Here is a 13,729-nt window from a genome sequence, read left to right on the forward strand (position 1 = left end):
CTTACAGTGTGGTATGTAGCAAAAGTCCTGCTTTTTTCCAATTTGCGAAGGGCTCCTGTGGTGGATAATTTTTTTTTTTCCCCCGGTAATATTCAGCGCTAAGGGGAAACATATTTTCAATAAAGCACCTGGACCATTTATCCTGGAGATTTTTCTGGAAGGGAGGGATTCATTAAAAAGTGCCAAAAACGTATTTTATTCGGCTTTTGCTGCACAGTGCCAGTAGTTCAATGTACTGTCCAGCAGGAATCTGTTCAGGAAATTCTACCTGTGTCCTTTGTTGAGAGCTCAGACACATGGCATAGTGGAAAATGCATGCGAATTACCCCTGGCACATAGCCAGACTAACAGGTGGCACTTATTAGGTGTGTACAATACTAGACAAGTGCGAAACTGCTAAACACATTCATTTGTCAGTAGCTAGACGCATTAGCTTCATATTTAGCTTTGACTGCACTGCAGTCATGTCACAACAGATGCCAGGCTTCGGCTGGGTGCAGTGAAGGAGGTCTAGTAATTATATTCAGGTGCTTGGCCTGCGCATATGCAACATGAACTGTAAAATGCGAAGTGTATATTTCGGTAATTGAGTCTTTTGCACCTCTGCATGAAGGGTTACGTCGGCGTATAGGTTTATATATTGCCGCGTATCTTAATCTGCACATGTTTTCGAGAGGTTACATTCTACCTGCGATGACTCATGCGTTTCATAGTTAGCTAGGAAACTGCGGCCCGCTCTGACAGCCAGATGGAGTGGGCGTCGCAGGAAGCGCTGCCAAGCCGGTAGCATTAGCGGCTAGCTAATGGCGACTGTAATCCGCGTCCGCATTAGGGCAGCGATTTATCTAGGAAACATACCCACCTCCAACTTCCACAGCCAGGAGAATCCCCACAAAAAAGGATGATTATGTGGTGTAGTAGTAGCCAGCATCTAGGCAGCTCCCAAATGACTCATATATTTGGACAGTTATGGTTGGTTTTTTTTCCGATGACCTTTATCTTTTTGTAAGAAAACAGTATTTGTTCTGGCCTGCCAACTGGCTTTCCTGCAGTAATATGGATACTATAGGTCTCAATGACTTTGCAATATCCACCGTGGCTTCTGCAGGCTGTTTCCCGTCTTGTCGAAAGTGGAACAGAAGCATTCTCTTGGACAAGGATGTTTTATTGCTCAAATGCACAGCAACATCTGCCTTTGTCAAAAATAGGGCCAACGGGAAGAGGCCAATTTTGAGTCAGATATATAATTCGCAATTAACTACATTGTCTGACAACAATGACAGTGGTACATCAATATAAGATGGAAAATATTAGATTCAGCAAGAGATAAAGTACTGCAGCTGTTCTGGGCAGTGCTTGCAGGTTGTGGTGTGCCTTTTTGTTAATGACAGAAAGACAGGTTTTAATTATCTCCACATTGGACATTGTACAACATACCATCCAATTTGGATGACACTACATTTACAGTATGGGCCAGGCCACTTGTTATCAGAGTTTAACGAAGAATCTAATGAGCCAAATATTTTGGGTCACGTGTCTGCGAACATTTAAATGGTAGCTTTTTGCTTCCATGTCTTCTGGCATTTACATTTCTTATAATAATATAATAATTTCTGATAATGCACGTTTATCAGGTGTCTGCACTGGTAGTGGGTCCAATTTTTTGTAAGCCACCATTATTAACAGAAATCCCTCTTCATTCAGGAATGTCAGTGTTTCAGGTATGGGATCGCCATCCCCTCCGCGGGACCTTCCTCCAGACCTGTTTCGCACGCGCACTCCTCCACGATCATCACGCGCCTCTCGCGCTCCCGCGTCGTTCCTCGGCAACGCAGCGGCACCGTCACGTAGCGGGAGCGCGAAGGGGCGCAGCGGGCGCACGGAGGGGCGCGCTGATTTCCGCCGGGCGCAGCTCCAGCGGACTCCCCGCCAGGCGGAATATACAACGAGCTGCACTGGCCAAAGCACAATTTATTGTGCACTGTCACAGTCTCGCAACCTGCCTCTGTCACCCGCTGTGCAGAAGAAAAATGTCACGTTAATTATCCCAACTTAATTAAACCCTTTTTGGTTAATTAAATCGAGAACAGCCGCAAAGCAACAGCAGCAACAATATAAATAATAGCAACACCAAATCCATATTTATAATCTTCCATCTTGTACACTTGATAGCGTCGATCAATAATAATTAACATAATAATACTGGATCTGTCTATCTTACCTGGACGAAAGGAACAGCGACGCAGTTTTGTTTGGAGATGTCCTTCAGGTTAACGGGCAATGCCAGCCCTTCCTTGCCTTGGCTGCTTTTCTCCATCGCTCTTTGCCACATCGACAGTCCCTGTCTCCTCTTACTCTCCAAGTCGCTGCTGTCCCCATGGCGCTTAGGCAGTGCCGAAATCAGAGTCCCCTTTCCGGAAGGAACGGGACCGGGGCGCCCCAGAGCCAAAAAGGCCGGTAAGGGGCTTCTCGGCTTAGGGCCTCGTCTGATGGCGGGGGCCCTGAATAGGCTGGCCGGCCGAAGAAAATGGGGGCTAATTTTGACAACCTTAACCATCCCCCGAAAGGGCTCGTCTGCTTCGCTGCCGGACGCTTCCAAGTCTTTTGCTTTATTTATAAAGTTCTCGATTACGTTTTGGGGAAATCCCTGGATAACGGCACTGAGCGTTATTAAAAAATAAAAATGAACCGAGATCATTTTGCAAAAAAGAAAAATGTAAACCCTAGTAAGTACTATGCCACCTTTTTAGTATACAGTATTCGGTATACAGCTTATTATAACTCTTCCGAGACTAAAAGCTTGAATTTCTTATTTTAAAGAATTTAATTTAATTACAAAATTATTTTCTGGTCCAAGGTTCCGTGCGGTGACCCTGCTGTCTGTAGTACGAGAAGCTGTTTTACCTGGAATCCTTTTATACTAGATATGGATAGTAATTGGAAGGTCTCCGTAAGCGAGGGTGCCAATATTCCCATACCAACAGCCGGACACACCTCGCACCTGGGGGAAAAAAAATCAGCATTAAAGGGGCACGTTTATGACAGGTGAATTTTAGAAGGCTGGTGACAAGCCTTAAGGCAGATACGGTGCTGTCGACAACACCCTAATGTGTATTGTGCCCAGATCAAAGATGTGCGCAATCGGACAGAACCTGTGCGAAAATAGAACAAAAAAATGAAACACGCTGATTAGTGTCGTTATAAAACAACGTGCGACTTTCGTACTATCCTGTCGGTCTTACCCATTCGCTGTTTGCGAGCCGCTGTATTACTCCTTCCTTGTAGCTGCCGAATGCTTTTCTTTAGGCCTTAAAATTTAAAAACGATGCACTTAATTTAATGATAATTTAGCTTCAGTTTAAAAATATTACGTTTAATAAAGAACATCTCCAGTTACAAGTCATCATGCTTCTGAGCAGGTAACAGATAATATACAAAAATAATTACAAAAAGTCCTATTTAAATTACAATAGCAAACATTTGACATGGCTGCATACATTTTTGTGTAACCTCCATGGTTCATCGGCTACCTACGCGATTTCCCACTGTGAGAGTGGTGCTAATTAGCCCTTAACCTCAACATCTCCAGCCGGTCCCTACCTGTGCCTCCGCCGCTTTCCCAGGGTCAGGGTCTGTGTTCCCCCACCTGGCCCTAGGCAGCTGTTAGCACCACCTCTGTGTGAGTTTCTCCTGCCGCCTTTCACAGGACACCTGCGAACCGTGGCCTGCTGCTGCTGACGAGGGCACCGCGGTCCCGGCTCGGTCACACATCCTGCACCGAGATAAGCCACTTCATTCACGTCGCTTCCCAGGGAATCCCGAGGGGGGGGGGGGGGGGGGGGGGGGTGCCCGGTCGCGGTTCCCAGCAGGAGTGCCCCGGCTTTTTATCTTTGCCACCTTTTAAAATGAAAGTACAAACTGCAGCTTCTCCCTGTCCAGGAAATACCAAATTTAATGGTGCGTTTTGAAGGACACCTCCAGTTCCCATAATACCAATAATGAACCAGTAACTAGAGCCAGGGATTGATTTGACAGTTCTCCAAGACCTCAGCCTAATGGCCCAAGACTGCTTAAAATCCTTCATTAGAAAACACTTCTAACTAAGCAACTAAAAATGTTACTTTAGTTTGATTGCATAAACCGATTTTGATGTCTTAAGCGTTGAAGACATGTACCTCTTTCTTACATCTCTACTGCAGCTGATCATGTAATATATACTGTTGGTATCCAGTCATGTTTTTTTTTCCACTTTTGCTGCTCTTGGGTCTCGCTAGTTCCTTTATCTTTTTGTCGTTTAATTTCAGGGGCACCTGACCTGAATTTTATTAAATTACTTCTCAGCAAAGTATCACATTCCCAAGTGGAATGTATTAACGTTAAATACATAATTAGATGTGATTAATAACACGGCATGTCAGTCAGAAATGCAATCAAAGTCCTTGCAGCCTGATTGTTAACTTCTGGTTTTTAGTATAAGAAACTGTTTTTTAAAAAAAAAACAAAACAAGAAGATGTGATAATTTTCTTACAAAAGAGAGAAAGTAAATGAATGTTAAAGGTCGACTGAGAGTTTGTTTCAGGGTGACACTTCGGGTGGCACTGCTGATGCCTGACATCTTTTCCGCTGTGCCTTTGAACCTGGACCCCGCGCTGCATGCCCTCCCCTTCACGCTCCCCCCTTTGGTGATTATTGCTGTCGCCTGGATACTCTGCTTTCCTTCCAAAACGTGCACTTCAGGCAAATTTGCGTGTCTGTGTGAGTGAGTCACAATGAACTGGCAGCGTGTCAAGAACTTACGCTTACGCCGGGTGGTGTGCGGCTCTGTGGGTTAGAGCTCTGCTCCGCTGCTCGGAAGGTCATTAGTTCGAGTCCTGTGGTCGGCAGTGTGGCGCCACCTTTGGGCCCTTGGGCGAGGGGCCCTAACCCCCAATGTTCCAGGGTGCTGGATTCTGGCTGCCTATGTGCTCTGACCTAAAGCTTCTCTCTCACCCAAGCATGTATGTCTTATGGAGAGCAATATGTGAAAACTACCCTCTCTCCCTTGATGGATGTATTGAGTATCGGTATTTTATTCTGTATGGGTCTCAGATAGCCTGAGATCCGTCCTGAGGCTTAATTGGTCAATGAAAACGGGCCATAAATACAGACCGTACATATGGTGACTGTTAAGTTACATAATTCACTTTGGACAAAAGCATTTCATAAGCAGCTAACTGGAAAGAAAACAGTGTGGCCTTTTCTTTAAATGGGGTCCATATGAGTTCACCGGCAGAAGTAGGGTATCAGTACTGTGAGGAGAGAACGTGCCCGACTCACAGTAAAGAGCAGATTAAATCTATGCAGGGGCTTTTATACCTGTCATTAGCCAGTGTTAATTCATCTGGTGGGGCTTTAATCGGCTTCATAATTAAACTTCATTTCCTTTTAGCCTGTACTTTAATCACTTTTATTTGAATTAAGTGTTTTTTTTTTTTTGTCCAGAGCTAGAGATTTTTAATGTTACACGAAGTCTACATAACATTCTTTTAGACTTCTGCTGTGTGTTTTACAGAGCAGGACACATTTCTGCATTATATTAGTGGCTAGTTTATCGCTTCAGGAAATCATTTGACTACGATGTTTGATCTTTTGAACGTGGTGTGATTGTTGGTGCCAGACGTGGGGGTTCCAGCATCTTGGAGACAGACACCATCCCGGGATTTTCACACACTGCGGTGTCTAGAGTTTACAGAGAGCAGTGGGATGAACGAGGAAACATCCAGTCACTGACATTTCCGTGGCCACAAGGACGTCGTTAATGAAAACACTAGGCAAGACAGTAGCTTACATCAATAGGTTGCTGGTTTGAATCCCATCTCTGCTCTGTGTGTGTGGAGATGGCATGTTTCTCCTTGTCTCATGTGTCTTACTTTCCACTGCCCAAAGATATGCAATTAAGCTATCTGGCATCTCTAAATTACCCATAATGCATGACAGTATGTAAGTAAGTTCATGCATAGGATGTACTCAGTGAAGGGTGGCATTCTGGCCAGGATTTAAAACAAATGAAATTATGCTTTATTTTCCATTTGCACACATTCATTGGAATAATTTAGTTTTCTGCAGAGTCAACTATTTATCCAGCGCCCCAGAGCATTTTTTTTGGGGGGGGGGGGGGGTGTTAAGGGCCTTGCTTGAAAGCCCAACAGACATGTAACTATTCCGCTGACGAAGGAATTCAATCCGACGACGACCTTCTGATGACAAGTACAGAGGCCTAACCCACTGAGTTACACACTGCCCCCTGTGTCCCTCAACCTTGTGCTCTTAACTGCCTGGAATAGGCTCATGCCCCCTGCCCCCCCCTTCCCCCCCGTGACCCTGACCTGGACAAGTGCTTGGAGGATTTAACATTTTTCATACTTTTACTCAGCAGATACTTTTGTCTAAAGTGATGTGTAGGTGGGAAATACATGAGGTCAGAGAGGAGAGTCGGTTAGAGTCTCTGGAGCAGCCGGGGTTAAGGCCGTGATCAATGGCCCAGTGGCGATTTGACTACTCTGCCAGCTACGGGAGTTGAACCCACAACCTTCCAGAATCCTAACTCATTGTGATAAATACTGGATTAATTGTTATACAGTCATTTGAAAACTTCTAAAAACGTTACGTCTGCATATGTGTGTGTATGTCTATGGGCCCAATGAAAATAACGTTACGTCTTTGACAACATCATGCATTATCTTGTATATGTTGGATTCACTTGAAGAGAAATAGTCAACGCGTATTTTTCGTTATTTTTTTTATTGCTGAGAATGAATGAATTTCAGATGAACAATAAATCAACAAACTGCATAATATCAACAAATCCAGTTAATCATCCAAACAAATAGTGACCAGCGATATTTTGGAGGCTGTATCAAAAAAACCACAAAACCAAAGGCCAGTCTAGCATACAACCATACACATGCAAACTAAACATCTCCAGGAAAGACCTTGCGGGCCCACATGGTATTTAAATAATTGCCCCATTAGAAACCCCCCCTAGCTGGAAAGTTTATGCCTCTTGACATGTAATGTGTAAACTGGTGTAATTGACCACAGCCTCCGTGTACCGTCTGCAGGCAGAGCAGCTGGGAGTTTGCTGTCGTTTTTTTACACATCTGTTCCTGCGTGTGGCACCTGTGCTCCGCTCCCTCTTTCTCCTGAGAGCTTCCCTGGATAAATCATGTTAGCGGAAGCACAGATGTGAGAGCGACGGACCTGGGCTCATCAGCACTCAAGGTCCACTGGGACGCAGATGAACTATGAGTAATTAAATGTTTGCACTGGCTGACGGGTTTATGCTTGATGGGCTGTGTGCTGTGTATACAGGCTGTTGAGGGAGCGAGGGATTTGCACACACGCTTCTGCCGTGCAACACCTTTGAACCTTTAAACAAATTAGTGTTTTTATTTAATAGAGTGTTTTTATAAGCTAACGAAGCATGTTGTTATTGTTAAATTGCATTAACCATTTTATTGTTTGTCCCCATCTATAAAACTATATGCAAACATTGCGTTTAAAAATTCCTCCCACTTCCAAAGCTGTATAAAGTAAGTGGGTCACATGGTCAGTATTACCGTTTCCCATTGGTTGTCAGAGCTACCTGGAGACTAACCCTCTCCCCACACACCTTGCTGTCGCTTTTCTCACCTGCTGATCAAACACAGTGGAAGTTCTCGCCCAATGAAACGCTGCTGTCGGTGACATCACAGGACTATAAAGCACTCAGGGTGCCAACCATCCCAGTACAAGTGCAACCAAGACATGACCATAAAATCTGCCTGGCAGCAGTAACTAGCCTTTCCCTGAGTATTGGGACTCACTGTGAGTATCTGACATCTGAAATATAAAAATCTATAAATCACTGCATTGTATTTCCATGCAAATATATATTTTTTTTTATTTCAGAAGACCTTTAACATCGAACATATTTCTGAAAAAATAAATGGTAACGTTTTACATTAACTACACTTTTATAATGCCTTTATAATGCATTTATAAAACATTCATAGCAGCTTTATAATACATTCATAGAGCATTTATTACATTAACATATATTAAAGCTGTTAAGGTGTGTTAGGATGTTAAGGTATACTTACATGCTGCTTATGAATGTCCTATGAATGCATTATGAAGGTGCAGTTAATGTATAAAGAGTTACCAAACATTTGTAAAGTAGAACTTTTTTGTTTTTAAACATTGCATAGAATTTTTCAAACTTCTGAATATTCTGGTGTTTCATTTAGTAACGGACACTTCAATCAGCACCTTTAAACCGTAACAGCAAACACTGCAGTCGATGTAAATATGACGTGTTGCAGATGGGCCGTGTGACTGTGCAGCTGGGGAAATCGCGGTATGTGTGTGAAAATGAAGGAAAGATGCAGCCTGTATCAGGCAGGGGAAGGACTGCAGTCCATTGCTGCGGCTGGGGAGAGGCTGCCGGACGAGGCCTAACTCTGCCCGGACAGACCGCCACCCCGGGCGCCGATGACCCTGCAGGTGGCAGTTTTGACTGCGTCCCATGCAGGACCCACGGCAGCCACTCCTGTACCTGTAGCCTGAAGAGAGCAGGGTGAATTCTGGACATGCTGCAGTGCTTCTTGGAGGAGCCCCTGAAGCAGATCTGGGTCTGGAACCCAATCAATGACGGTGCACCTAGAACAGTAACGTTACAGTAAGAATGTTCTCTGCCAGCTTTGAGAAGACCTTCACATAAAGTTGACTGAAATTCTGGGAATGTTCCCTGTTGGGCCCGAGTCTACACTGTAGAGAAGGTCGGTCAGATTCTAAAGTTATAATGTTATGGTAACATACTTCGGGCCGAGCTGCACAGACACCAAACCCAGCACCAGCAGCACCCGGAACCAACACCTGGTCCAGTGATACATCCAGCAGAGCTTAGCAGGGAAATCAGCTTTGGAGATGGCAATGTGATAATCACAATGCTTACACTGTAGGACGCCGCTCTCCCGGTATAGCCGACGTCTACCTCTCAAGCTCTGTGTTGGGGGACAGATATAGAGGGGGCTCCTGTTTTGTTTATATATGGACCAAGCAGCCGCAGGTGGGGCGCCAATCATGCCAGTCAGTCAGAGTAATTGGGAGCGTAATGGGCATCGCAGCAAGGCATGCAAATCTCCTAATACATTCATTTGCGCGCGATAAAGGTGTCGGCGCGTGCAGGACCCGGAGATTAGCGCGGCTCTGATCATCTTCATTGTGTCATTAGATCGGTTCAGTCTCCCCCTCTAAATGGAGAGAGTTTATGCATGTGAGATACGCTGTAATTAATGGGAGCCCAGATAAACAGCCAGCCCCTTTGCAGATGCTCCTATTAAGGCTGACCCACATAGCGGCCGGCTATCGCTCCACTCCGGCATATTAACCGCGGCCACCGAGATGATGTATGTATATGTATGCGGCAGCAGGGGCCGCGGAGCAATGTGGTGCCAACGTCCCTCCCTACCTACACCTGAACCTCAGAGGTCCCAGGTCCCCGTTCAGTTACACAACCACCTGTCACGATGGAGTATCGGCTAGGGATTCTGTTCGCCACCCCGGCCTCTCATTTCTACTCGGTCCTTATCGTCACTGGCGCCCGGGCTCAGTTCTGCGCTCAAGCAGCCTCTCATTTCTGTTCGGCCCTTATCGTCACTGGCGCCCGGGCTCAGTTCTGCGCTCAAGCAGCCTCTCATTTCTGCTCGGCCATTATCGTCACTGGCGCCCGGGCTCAGTTCTGCGCTCAAGCAGCCTCTCATTTCTGCTCGGCCCTTATCGTCACTGGGGCCCAGCCTCAGTTCTGCGCTCAAGCAGCCTCTCATTTCTGCTCGGCCCTTATCGTCACTGGGGCCCAGGCTCAGTTCTGCGCTCAAGCAGCCTCTCATTTCTGCTCGGCCCTTATCGTCACTGGGGCCCAGGCTCAGTTCTGCGCTCAAGCAGCCTCTCATTTCTGCTCGGCCCTTATCGTCACTGGGGCCCAGGCTCAGTTCTGCGCTCAAGCAGCCTCTCATTTCTGCTCGGCCCTTATCGTCACTGGTGCCCAGCCTCAGTTCTGCGCTCAAGCAGCCTCTCATTTCTGCTCGGCCCTTATCGTCACTGGTGCCCAGCCTCAGTTCTGCGCTCAAGCAGCCTCTCATTTCTGCTCGGCCCTTATCGTCACTGGCGCCCAGGCTCAGTTCTGCAGTCAAGCAGCCTCTCATTTCTGCTCGGCCATTATCGTCACTGGCGCCCAGGCTCAGTTCTGCGCTCAAGCAGCCTCTCATTTCTGCTTGGCCCTTATCGTCACTGGGGCCCAGGCTCAGTTCTGCACTCAAGCAGCAAAGTTAACTAGACATTTGATTGATTTGGCAGATGCTTTTATCCGAAGTGATGTACCTTTTTTGAGAAAGTGAGGTCAGACAGACCCTGGAGCAATTTGGGGGGCGAGACACAGTAAAGTCAGTCAGCCAACCAATGACCTGCTGAGTATAGGCACAGCCCCCTAACCCACTGTCTCTTAAGACACCACCCCCATGGATAAATGATTGAACCATTTTTGCCCTTCATAGAAGTTGTTTTGGGTAAGAATGTCCAAGCAGACCAGACAGTGTCATCACTATATCCAGTCACACACATTCACTAAACTGCATGTGTTAGGCTGCAGACAGGAAACAAATGCAACACGGAGTGATCATGCAACCTCCATGCACATGGCACTGGGAATGGAACCCACAACCCTGGAAGTGCAAGACAACAGTGCAACCCACTAAGCCAGCATACGTTCAGTATCTATGTGATTTACTGGTACTTAAACATGACTCATAAATTTGAGTGTCCATGCTACTGACCCCAGAGTTTTTCCCGTAAATACCAGTGTATGGTGGTACGTCTCATGACTCACATCTCCACCTTCAGGCAGCTCAATGTCCGCCGCTAGACACTAGCCACGCCGCTAATGGAAATTAATTTGGGAGCCCACAGGAGCATGACCTTGGAGGACGGAAGCTTTGCACCCCTGCTGTGGGCACACGACCTGCCAGCCGCTGGCATTGCGCGACAGATGAACGCGCCCGCGGATACGTGGGGGGGCTCCAGGCATGACAACTCCCACCTTTTTTACGCAATCTTAACGCGGGCCTCCGCCACCTGACTCTGCCCCAGGTTCCTCAGACACAGCTGGAGCACGCAGCTGGCGTCCACTGTGTAGCAGGTGGGAGGGGAGGGCAGAAATGGCGGGAAATGGAGGGGCAAGATCAGGAAAACCAAGATAGAAAAATACTGAAGAGTTCAATGAAGCAGAAGCTGATTCTGTTTCTGTTAACGCTGCCTGATTAATAGTTATGGCAGTATATATGTATTTTGCTGTGATATCTGACTCCGTGTTTCCTGACAGAATACTCTAAACGGGTGTTTTGGAACAACGGTAGCAGGACGTGGGAGCTGTACTTCTCAGTGTGCCCTGCAGGGGGTGCTCTGCCTCCACTAGAGTCTCACTCATGATGAAAAACATTAAGAAAATGCAAAAGAAAACATTACACAAGAACATTAAACAAAACACAAAATACTCAGTCGGTGTGTATTGTTTTAACACAAACCCCATATGCCCTGAGATGGAGGGAGGAATCAAATCCTTAGCCCTTGAGCTGTGAGATCTACCTCGCTGCCATAAGGATGTACACGGCCTTCAGCTTACCCTCTGGGTAATGACAGAAGTTTCCCAAGCAGGGCGCCTTTAAGAAATAAAAAGTGTGTTCAAATAAAACCAGCAATTACTCTTACATTGTTTTAGTAGCCTGTTTCCCCTTGAATGTCTTTGTGCTGTGAACCTGTAGGCCTGAGAGTCCAGTGCGCTCAGAGTTGGGTTTGCAGGACATTTAGTGAGAGCAGGCTGGAGAAGCCACGCTCACTGGCATGTACTGGGTCCAACACAACTTCCGCAGTCTCTCTGCTTCACCAATGTTCCCTTAACTCAGCCCAGAAAGGAAATTAGCCATTTTTTCTAGTACATTGAAGAATGAGTAGACTAGGTTAAGTCACTCATAAGATCTGAATTTGCACCATATTCCTAATTACAGCAGATCACTGAGCACCGTTCAATCGCTCCCCAGTGACCAAAGCTAAACAACAACAACAACAAATTTATTTTTATATAGCGCATTATCACAACATTACATTGTCTCAAAGCGCTTTACAGTATCCTCACCCAAAGCCCCCAGTGAGTAAGCCATAGGCGACAGTGGCAAGGAAAAACTCCCTAGAAGGAAGAAACCTTGAGAGGGACCAGACTCAAAGGGGAAGCCCATCCTCCAGGGGCCGGCAGGGATAGTCAAATAGAGAGAGGAGAGCAAGGAAGATAAGCCAATGCCGAAGCCGAGTCTTCTTCCAATTGCCAGGCAACCAGAGGTAAGGCAGCGGGTCATACATGGAAGATCAGAACGGCGAGCTGGATGCAGGGACATCACTGGTGGTGGTCGGGTGTGCTGGATATCTTGATAGATTGAGGTCTCCAGGCATCACCCCCAGGAGGAGTAGGGGAAATAAAATGTACAATTAGGCATAGTAGAGGAGGCTATTGGCAGTGCTAAAAGCTAGGTGAGTACAATATGAAGTGCAATCTGCAAGCTCCGGCAGATATGGCTATGGCAGCATCAGTAGGAGGGAGAGGCAAGTGGGAATGCCGGCATGGGGAGTCCCTGAAATGTCAGCACTCCAACACTAAACATGGTGATTAATATCAATCATTCTGTTGCCGTTTGTTTGGTATTTTTTTGTTTTGCTACTAGGCTCCTCCCTCCTGTCTGATGTCACGTGTCCCAGAGGTTTGACACTGGAAGGTACAGAAAGTAAAAATCCAGACCAAGATTTTGTTTCAACCCGCCAGTTGAGTACTCTGTATATATAACTGGTTGGCAGAAACAAAATCCTGGTTTGGATTTTTCCATTTTCCATCTACTAGCCCATCCTGCCGATGCATGCTAAGAGCAGGCGTTGCCGTCATCCTTTGCACTGTGTCATTAATGGCGGGTTAGTTTATTTACTTTGTCTCTAAACTCACCAGTACATTTCAGTCACAGAATCACCATCCTAAAAAAATAGAACACTACTATTTGCAGATTTTTAATTAAAAAGCAGCTGAACCTGTAATAAGACGGAAGAGTCAAAACAAAACGTGGGGTAAACATGACCCCGCCGGTTTGGGAGAAGTCATGTGACAAGCCCCTTTGCCTCAAGCGAGTTTCCAAAAATATAAAAGTCTTCTGGCAGGGGCCCAGGGGTGACCAGACCAGACCACATGCCCAGCCCTTGTGTCCCAACTCCTGTCTTGTTTTTCTTGGCTGTTCCTCCCCCCACGCCACACTCACTATAGCCAAAATGGCTTTTTTGGTTAAATTCCGCTCCCCTATTTTGGTTAATACTGCCCCACCAGTTTTCTCAACCCCAATTTCGTCCTATTCTGGGAATCTGTCACGTGGATCCATTCTGTCCGGTGCCTCAAAACGAATCGTTTATGAAAACTCTCTCCAAGAAGGCAAAAGATCTCTCTCCAGGTGCCGGGCAGAATCCCAACCAAGATTTCACCTCCAAGTTGGTCTTCAGGTTCACCTGAGGCACCCGACAGGGAAAATGGGCATATGTTCGGACAGTGGGGGTGGGCGGCTCTTACTGAGGCTGCCCCGTTGTCTGGGCTCTCGGAGAAGCAGTGGTGGAGAAAGAGGTGGACAGTCT

General features: G+C 46.4%; 1 protein-coding gene across 1 annotated transcript; it reads right to left on the reverse strand.

Moving 5' to 3' along the window:
* Positions 1-15: 15 nt before the first annotated feature.
* Positions 16-3,790, reverse strand: dand5 (DAN domain family, member 5). The gene is made up of 5 exons (XM_049014169.1): positions 3,601-3,790; positions 3,243-3,308; positions 2,905-3,001; positions 2,222-2,647; positions 16-2,015 (listed from the first exon to the last, which is right to left on the reverse strand). Exons 3-5 carry the CDS (start codon positions 2,974-2,976, stop codon positions 1,710-1,712), a joined length of 804 nt encoding a protein of 267 aa, XP_048870126.1. The 5' UTR covers positions 2,977-3,001; positions 3,243-3,308; positions 3,601-3,790; the 3' UTR covers positions 16-1,709.
* Positions 3,791-13,729: the final 9,939 nt, after the last annotated feature.

This window comes from Brienomyrus brachyistius, chromosome 5 (genome assembly GCF_023856365.1).
Source record: "Brienomyrus brachyistius isolate T26 chromosome 5, BBRACH_0.4, whole genome shotgun sequence".
Lineage (NCBI taxonomy): Eukaryota > Metazoa > Chordata > Actinopteri > Osteoglossiformes > Mormyridae > Brienomyrus > Brienomyrus brachyistius.

Excerpts from the sequence above, each read along its gene's own strand:
- dand5 (XM_049014169.1), bottom strand. The coding sequence starts at position 2,976 with ATGGGAATATTGGCACCCTCGCTTACGGAGACCTTCCAATTACTATCC. Across the intron at positions 2,648-2,904 it reads CTAGTATAAAAGGATTCCAG|GGATTTCCCCAAAACGTAAT; the intron begins GTAAAACAGCTT and ends GCCGTTATCCAG. Across the intron at positions 2,016-2,221 it reads TCGCTGTTCCTTTCGTCCAG|CGGGTGACAGAGGCAGGTTG; the intron begins GTAAGATAGACA and ends TCTTCTGCACAG.